At 54.0% G+C, this 8,981-nt stretch overlaps 1 protein-coding gene across 1 annotated transcript; it reads left to right on the top strand.

Moving 5' to 3' along the window:
- Positions 1-354: 354 nt before the first annotated feature.
- On the top strand, positions 355-5,766 carry UQCRFS1 (ubiquinol-cytochrome c reductase, Rieske iron-sulfur polypeptide 1). The gene is made up of 2 exons (XM_077451389.1): positions 355-617; positions 4,936-5,766. The coding sequence occupies exons 1-2, from the start codon at positions 419-421 to the stop codon at positions 5,544-5,546; spliced, it is 810 nt and encodes a 269-aa protein (XP_077307515.1). The 5' UTR covers positions 355-418; the 3' UTR covers positions 5,547-5,766.
- Positions 5,767-8,981: the final 3,215 nt, after the last annotated feature.

The raw sequence follows: 8,981 nt of genomic DNA, 5'->3' as shown, positions 1-8,981 counted from the left end.
ACTGATTTAAACAAAAGATGCCAGAAAAGGCCTGGTCTTCAAGTGCTTAAACTGTACAGAGCCCAGCGAATCAGCATGACAGCCAGACAGCTGGCATCTTCAACATCAGCCAATTAATGCACAAAGTCCACCTATTGCTGTCGTGGTTTATTACAGGGCGCTCAGTCCTTGGAAGTTTCTGCGCAGACTCATTAGAGGTCACTGAGGGTCACACTCTCCAGCCTGGGACAAGGGCGCTCAGCACGTGACCAGATCTCCGACTGCAAGCCCCGCCCATCACCTGGCACACCCGCCGCTCTGGCTTCTCAGGCCCCGCCCTGCGTCTCCCCCCCCTATGACGTCACCGCGCCGCCCTACGTCCCTTCCGCTTCCTGTGAAAGGTCGCAGTGACCGGCTTCGCAGTCCTGAGTCTGCCGCCATGTTGTCCCTGGTTGCCCGCTCTGGAACGATCTCCCCGTACTTCTCCGCCACCTCGTACGCCGTGGCCGGGCAGCTGAAGCCGCTGGTGTCCGGGGTGGTCTCACACGAGGAGAAGAAAGTGCCGCTGGATGTCAGGAGAACGACTGTGAGGGGCCAGAGCCCTAGGGGGCCCATCTCCGCCACCGCCCGGATCACCGGTCAGTCTGAGGGGATCTTCCAGGCTTGGGAAGGTTGTGGGGATCTTCCAGGCTTGGGGGGGGAGGGGGTTGTGGGGCTCTTCCAGGTTTGCAATTGGGAAAGTTGTGGGGGTCTTCAAGGCTGGGGGGAGGGGGTTGTGGGGGTCTTCTAGGCTTAGGAAAGTTGTGGGGGGTCTTCCAGGCTGGGAAAGGGGGTTGTGATGGCCTTCCAGGTTTGGGATTGGGTAAGTTGTGGGGGTCTTCCAGGTTTGGGATTGGGAAAGTTGTGGGGGTCTTCCAGGTTGTGGAGGTCTTCCAGGCTGGGGGGGTAGGGGGTTGTGGGGGTCTTCCAGGTTTTCCAGGCTGGGGGGGTAGGGGGTTGTGGAGGGTCTTCTAGGCTGGAGGAGTTGGTTGTGGGGGGTCTTCTAGGCTGGGGGGAGGGGGTTGTGGGGGTCTTCCAGGATTGGGAAAGTTGTGGGGGGTTTTCCAGGCTTGGGGGGGGGGGGGGGTCTTCTAGGGAGGGGGGTTGTGGGGGGTCTTCTAGGCTGGGGGGGAGGGGGGTTGTGGGGGGTCTTCTAGGCTGGGGGGGAGGGGGGTTGTGGGGGTCTTCCAGGATTGGGAAAGTTGTGGGGGTTTTCCCAGTCTTGGGGGGGGGGGGTTGTGGGGGGTCTTCTAGGCTGGGGGGGAGGGGTTGTGGGGGGTCTTCTAGGCTGGGGGGGAGGGGTTGTGGGGGGTCTTCTAGGCTGGGGGGGAGGGGTTGTGGGGGGTCTTCTAGGCTGGGGGGGGAGGGGTTGTGGGGGGTCTTCTAGGCTGGGGGGGCAGGGGTTGTGGGGGGTCTTCTAGGCTGGGGGGGAGGGGTTGTGGGGGGTCTTCTAGGCTGGGGGGGGAGGGGTTGTGGGGGGTCTTCTAGGCTGGGGGGGTAGGGGGTTGTGGAGGGTCTTCTAGGCTGGAGGAGTTGGTTGTGGGGGGTCTTCTAGGCTGGGGGGAGGGGGTTGTGGGGGTCTTCCAGGATTGGGAAAGTTGTGGGGGGTTTTCCAGGCTTGGGGGGGGGGGGGGGGGGGTCTTCTAGGGAGGGGGGTTGTGGGGGGTCTTCTAGGCTGGGGGGGAGGGGGGTTGTGGGGGGTCTTCTAGGCTGGGGGGTTGTGGGGGTCTTCCAGGATTGGGAAAGTTGTGGGGGTTTTCCCAGTCTTGGGGGGGGGGGGTGTGTGGGGGGTCTTCTAGGCTGGGGGGGAGGGGTTGTGGGGGGTCTTCTAGGCTGGGGGGGAGGGGTTGTGGGGGGTCTTCTAGGCTGGGGGGGCAGGGGTTGTGGGGGGTCTTCTAGGCTGGGGGGGAGGGGTTGTGGGGGGTCTTCTAGGCTGGGGGGGGAGGGGTTGTGGGGGGTCTTCTAGGCTGGGGGGGGAGGGGTTGTGGGGGGTCTTCTAGGCTGGGGGGGGAGGGGTTGTGGGGGGAGGGGTTGTGGGGGGTCTTCTAGGCTGGGGGGGCAGGGGTTGTGGGGGGTCTTCTAGGCTGGGGGGGCAGGGGTTGTGGGGGGTCTTCTAGGCTGGGGGGGGAGGGGTTGTGGGGGGTCTTCTAGGCTGGGGGGGGAGGGGTTGTGGGGGGTCTTCTAGGCTGGGGGGGGAGGGGTTGTGGGGGGTCTTCCAGGGCTGGGGGGGGGAGGGGTTGTGGGGGGTCTTCCAGGGCTGGCTGCTGTGGTTGTAGTATCTTCCAGGTCAGCCCATCTAGGCTGTGGGAGGAAGGGTCTACCTTGTGATTGTAATCCAGGATCTTCCAGTCTATGATGTGGTGGGTTCTTCCTGGCTGGGCAATATGAAGTCCTCCGTGATTGGGGGAAGGGGTCCTCCTTTCATGGAATGAATTGGGGATCTTCCACAAAGGGGGCTTTTGGATGGCTAATCTTCCAGTCAGGACTTGAAGGGCCCGCTAGGCTGGGGGTAGAGGGGGGGTCTACTGCAACATGGTGTCTTCCAGTTGTGCGTCACTTAGGAGACTGTAGTTGGGGAATCTTCCAGGCTGGGCCATGAGATGTCTTTTCTGGGAATGGAACAATGTGGGTGGTCTTCTGGGGGAATCTTCCAGGCTAGTCGTCTCCAGTATTGAGTCTTCCAGGCTGTAGGACTTTTGGCGGAATGTGGTGGGGAATCTTCCAGGCTAGGCTTGCAGGGTCTTCTCTAATATGACATCTTCCAGGAAGGGGGAGGGATAACAAGTGTGGCATGAATTGGGAGGGGCATCTTCCAGGCTGTGAAGTGGTGGGTTCTTCCTGGCTGGGCAGTATGAAGTCTTCCAGGATTGGGGGAGGGGGTCTCTTTCAGGCATGGAATGAACTGGAGATGTACCAGAAAGAGGAATTGTTGTGGGGAGATCTTCCAGGCAGGGCTTGCAGGGTCTTCCTCCATATGGAGTTTTCCTGGGTGGAGTGGTTTCTTCCAGTTGAAGTTGGGTCACCCAGGCAGGAGACTGTAGTGTGGGAATCTTACAGGCTGGGCCACGGGAAGTCTTTTCTGGGAATGGAATAGGGCGGGGTGGTCTTCTGGGGCAATCTGGTAAAATTCCCAGCAGGGATTACTGGACCTTCCTTGTGTGGACTCTTCCAGGCTGTAAAATCAAGTGTGGGGGGGGGGTCTGAAGCAGAGGATTGTGGTGGTGTAATCTTTGAGGCCTGGGTTTCTGGCCCTTCCTTGATGTGACGTTCTCCAGGGTGGGGTCGGGGATGTCTCTTCTAGGCGCTGAAATGGAGGAAGGTGACTCAGCCAGGCAGGGGGTTGTGGGTGAATCTTCCAGGCTGAGCTTGTTCTTATTTAGTATGGCATCTCTCAGGTTGTTGGGCGGTGGAATCTGCGGGGCGAAGGGATCTCTTCAAGGCTGTGAAATGGGATGGTCGAGGTCTCCCAGGCAGGGGATTGTGGTGGGGGAAACCTTCCAGGATAGGTTTGCAGGTCTACCCCTATGGGGGGGGGGTCTCATCCATGTTGTGAAATGAAGTTAGTGGGTTCAGGCAGGGGGTTGTGGTGGGGAAACTTCCATGCTGGGCCTGCCTGGATATGAAGTCTTGAGGCTGGTATGGGAGGAGTCCTCCAAGCTGGAAGACTTGATGGCATGGGTTTCTGGTTGAGCCTGATGTACTTGTATATGGTGGGGGGGGGGGTTCTTTGACGATGTGGTTTGGTTATAATCTTCCAGACTTGGACTGGGCGGGCAAGTCTTTCGTCTGGTCATGAAGGGTCTACGTGTGAGTGTATAGGGTGTCTTCTGGGCTTTGGCTTGTCTTCTGGGCTTTGGCGTGTCTTCTGGGCTTTGGCGTGTCTTCTGGGCTTTGGCGTGTCTTCTGGGCTTTGGCGTGTCTTCTGGGCTTTGGCGTGTCTTCTGGGCTTTGGCGTGTCTTCTGGGCTTTGGCGTGTCTTCTGGGCTTTGGCGTGTCTTCTGGGCTTTGGCGTGTCTTCTGGGCTTTGGCGTGTCTTCTGGGCTTTGGCGTGTCTTCTGGGCTTTGGCGTGTCTTCTGGGCTTTGGCGTGTCTTCTGGGCTTTGGCGTGTCTTCTGGGCTTTGGCGTGTCTTCTGGGCTTTGGCGTGTCTTCTGGGCTTTGGCGTGTCTTCTGGGCTTTGGCGTGTCTTCTGGGCTTTGGCGTGTCTTCTCTTCCAAGATTTTCATATGCTATTCAAAATGGAAGAAGGTTTTGGTGTTGGATGGTAAAGGGGGAAGGTCACCACCTTAATGAGTTGAACAAACTCTTGATATCCTGGTGAAATCTCTGGGCCCTGGTGCCACCAGTGTGGCACAGTGTACATCACATTACCCAGCCCCGGAGTGGGTATTTATCATAGTGCTTGCCATTGTGAGCACTATGATAAATACCCACTTCGGGGTTGGGTAATGTGATGTACACTGTGCCACACTGGTGGCACCAGGGCCCAGAGATTTCACCAGGATATCAGGAGTTTGTTCAACTCATTAAGGTGGTGACCTTCCCCCTTTACCATCCAAATACCAAAACCTTCTTCCATTTTGAATAGCATATGAAAATCTTGGAAGATCTCCTACACGAAGCCCAGAAGACACCCAAAGCCTAGAACAGGACATCTTATTGGTAGAAGCCTCAGATGCGCACAGCCTGTTGGTCGGCATGGTCACGTGACCAAGGAGCACTTGCTGTTGCAAGCATTATGATGGCTACTCCAGGGCTTCGGTGCAACACATGGCAGCAGGCCCAAAGTGGTGGCCGTGATATTTTGCTTTAGTTCAGTTTCTGCGTAAAGATGAACTTCTTCTCCTCTTTCATCTCGAACAGTTGACTTTGCACTTTTTAACTAACTTTTTTCTTTTTTTTTTCTTGCCCTTCACAGGTCCCTCTTCCGTTCGCTTCTTACACAGCGATGTCACTGTCCCAGAATTCTCGGCCTATCGCCGCTCAGAAGTCACCGACAGCACAAAGTCCTCGCAGCCCAGCGATGAATCCAGGAAGACCTACTCTTACCTGGTCACCGGCATTGCCACAGTCGCCACGGCCTACGTCGCCAAGAATGTCGTCTCCCAGTTCGTCGGCAGCATGAGCGCCTCCGCCGACGTCCTGGCCATGTCGAAGATCGAAGTGAAGCTGTCCGAGATCCCAGAGGGCAAAAACGTGTGCTTCAAATGGCGAGGCAAGCCTCTGTTCATCCGTCACAGGACGGCCAAGGAGATCGAGCAGGAGGCCGCCGTCGAATTAAGCGAATTGAGGGACCCACAGCACGACCTCGACAGGGTGAAGAAACCGGAGTGGGCCATCCTCATCGGAGTCTGCACTCACCTGGGTTGTGTCCCCATAGCCAACGCTGGAGACTATGGCGGCTATTACTGCCCGTGCCACGGCTCCCATTATGACGCATCTGGTCGGATTAGAAAGGGCCCGGCTCCTCTGAACCTGGAGGTTCCTGAATACGAGTTTCCAACAGAAGAACTTGTGATAGTTGGGTAGACTCTCTTACACTTCAAGGAGGGATTCGGGTTATTGCTGTTAATCTCTGTTCCTGTCATCATGAGGTTTCATGCTTTTAAAGATCGGTGTTCAATATTTTAATAAGCCATCACACTAGATATGAAGATCTCTGGTTTCTGCTGTACAGTGTGATTGTAGAGTGTCAGCTCCTCTGACATCCTGTACAAAGAAAACATTAAATTCTGACTTTACGCTGTAACTGCCCCGATTGTGTTTTTTATTCTCTGATAAAAAAGATGAGTCGGTTTATGTGCGTGATTTGTAATCTTTTTTTTTTTTTTTTTTTTTTTTTTCCCCTATCACAATCAAAGTTCTCTTGCATGGGTGCCCCAATGCATGCGTTTGCATTTATACGTTGTGGGGGGGGGAGGGGGTTATTTTATATGCTTGGGTGTAACTTTAACCACTTCACATAATCGTGTACCTGTACATCATTTTGTTGAAGTGGCTGTACTGGAGTGATGCCTGCAGCCAGCGGTGATGACCAATGAACCGCTTGGCTGTTATTGCAAGCAGTGGGAGGGGACATTTGATTGCTGTCACAAGGAAATTAAAGTAATCATATACTTTTATTTTTTTTATTTTAATTTTTTTTAAAGGCAGCAGCTACAAATACTGCAGCTGCTGACTTTTAAAATAGTGACACTTACCCGCCCAGCGCGCCCGCGAGTCGGCACCCGAAGCCGATCTCTCGATCGTCTCTCGGGTGCTGCCGCCGCCATCTTGGGTATGCGAATCAGGAAGTGGAGCCTTTCGGCTTCATTTCCCGGTCCCCTACTGCGCATGCGCGAGTCGCGCTGCGCAATAAGGATGGACCCGCTGCCTCTGGGATCCGTGTGTTTCCCAGCAGGCAGCAGGGGACCTTCGGAAAGGGGCGTAGATTCTGCAGAAAGGGGCGTACCTTCTGCGGAATCTATGCCGGAAGTGGGTGCAGATACCTGTACTGTACAGGTACATGCACCCCCCCCCTCCCCCCTGAAAGGTGCCAATTGTGGTGCCGGAGGGGAGGAGGATTCCAATGAGCGGAAGGTCCACTTTTTAGGGTGGATCTCCGCTTTAATGTGTGCCCACAAATGTAAACTGCTCAAATCACACTTGAGGTATCCCTTCAATCATTGGCATGAGAGCAATAATTCTAGTTAGTGGGTTCAGGCAATAATTCTAGCACTAGACCTTCTCTAAGATCCCCTCTCACACTGGGGTGCATTGCAGGCGCTACAGCGCTAGAAATAGCGCCTGCAAACCGTCCTTAAAGAGCCACTCCTCTGTGAAAGCCCTGAGGGCTTACACACTGGAGCAGTGTGCAAGCCCTGAGGGCTTACACACTGGAGCAGTGTGCTGGCAGGACGGTAAAAAAGTCCTGCTAGCATCTTTGGAGCGGTGGGTGAATACCGCTCCTTCACCCCCATTGAAATGAATGGGGCAGCGTGGCTATACTGATGGCAAAGCGCAGCTCTTTGCGGTGGTTTTAACCCTTTCTCAGCCGCTAGCAGGGGATAAAACTGCCCTGCTAGCAGCCGAATACAGTCGCTAAAAATGACGCTGGTTTGCCGCCGGTGTTCTGGCATATAGTGTCCTGCCATGGGATACTGTCCACCCCTTACTGCTCTTGCGCAGTCCGGCGTGGAAGAAGCTTCGTAAAATCTCCGAAGATGAACGGCGCCTGCGCCGTGAGTCTAGGAGGTAGCTCCACCATCCAAGCGGACATAGGGCTGGCGATATTAGAGGGCCCCTTGTGGGCTCGCTTTGCTCGCCATGCTTCGGGCTCAGCCTCGCTGCGCTTGGCTTTTTATTCCAACTCTGTCTACTTGGATGGTGGGGATAGAACCTGGACTCACTGCGCAGGCTCCGTTCATCTTCGGCTATTTTCGGAATCGGTGTGTACGGCGCAGTACACAGCGGACACTATCAGATGGGGGACTGTATATGATGGGACACTGGTGCCTGCACTGCCCCAGTGTGAAAGGGGCCTTACTCTAAATGAGTAACCATTTAAAAAAAAAAAAAATGTAAATGTCACCTATGGAGATGTTAACACGTGACATGTTGGGTATCTAATTACTTGGCGTAACATTCACATTATGCAAACAAATTAAGCTAACCATACTTGGTTTTTTTTTTTTTTTTTCCCAAAATTGTGTTTGAAAGACCACTGAGCAAATGCCGTGTGCCATAAAACATTGCAATGCCCGCCATGTTCTTCTCTGGGATCTTTGCTTAAAAAATATCTGTGGGGGTTCTAAGTAATTTCCTAGCAAAAAAAAACACTTTTGTTCTTTACAAGATAGTCAGACATACCTGGTCTTGAAGTGGTTAACTTTTTCTCATGACGTAGGGGACTTTTTGTCCCCTATGTGGTGATTTTTTGGTGACAGGCTCTCTTTACCGAGACATGCAGCACCTAAAACCCCCTGCATGTCTCTCCTGTGCTCTACTGGATGTAGTGCAAGGCAGATTGTACTGCATTACATTCTTTCCTGGCTGGGGAAACCCAACAGGACCCGGAAGTGACGACCTACACGATCCTCCCAGGTTAGGTACAAAATTGGGGGGGGGGGGGGGTGCGAGCAGATGTGTCTGCTCTACTCATTCCCCTCTACCCTGCAGATAGGCAAGCAAAGCCGGGGGGGGGGTCCACTTTACCTGGGTATGTAGAGAAAAAAACGACCACCTGCCCAGTACTGCATGTCCTAAGTGTCAAGTGCTCTAAATTGTGCATCCCTGCAACAGTGACTGTGCTGTCAAAGGCCCATGCGTCAAAGCAATTTCTAGGCACCGTGTTTTTTTTGTGCCCTGGATTAGTAGACTGATTTGGGCCCAGTTCATACATCCTAAATGGCCATGATGTTGTAAACATAACACTAGCAATGGCTTCCAGGTGTTGCTCAGCCTGTACAATGGAATTATGGGCTGAAAAGAAGAGTCGGGTCTTACAGTGGCAGCCCTTTCGGCACATTCAGGGGTCACCTAAAGTTCAGGACATTTGTCTACATCTGGGCACATTGTGGACAGCTTTGGTATTTTCTGCCTATCATTGGGTAGTACCAGCTGTGCATCTGACGCTGCCTAGGAAACGCCTGTCATGCCGACTGCAGTTATATTTACCACACCATGGCCGTGTGCTTGAGGCTTTACTCAAGGCTTTAGCTTGTGTTAAGTGTATGTACAGGACGCTTTCATTATGATTTTTGCAGCTTTGTTTTATCCTTCCCACCATCTATAACACAGGGCAAAAGTGGACGCGGCCCCTTCAAGCCTTCAAATAGTTCATAAGTGGCTTCAGGAGGGCCCAAGAAAATGTTTGCCTAGGGTCCAATCGGTATTCAAGATGGCCGTATAGACAAATGGCAACGGGCAGGACCCCTCTTGTTTTGGGACAAATTACATCGTCCCAGTCTCACTGTGCTGGTGCGG

Source organism: Lithobates pipiens, unplaced genomic scaffold (assembly GCF_037356315.1).
Source record: "Lithobates pipiens isolate NorthernLeopardFrog02 unplaced genomic scaffold, aLitPip1_a1.2 Scaffold_10, whole genome shotgun sequence".
Taxonomy (NCBI): Eukaryota; Metazoa; Chordata; class Amphibia; order Anura; family Ranidae; genus Lithobates; species Lithobates pipiens.
Note: the sequence above shows the minus strand (reverse complement) of the source record. Positions and strands in the feature narration are given on the sequence as shown.

Coding starts and splice junctions, on each gene's coding strand:
- UQCRFS1 (XM_077451389.1), top strand. CDS start 419: ATGTTGTCCCTGGTTGCCCGCTCTGGAACGATCTCCCCGTACTTCTCC. Junction 618..4,935: donor CGCCACCGCCCGGATCACCG/GTCAGTCTGAGG, acceptor TGCCCTTCACAG/GTCCCTCTTCCGTTCGCTTC.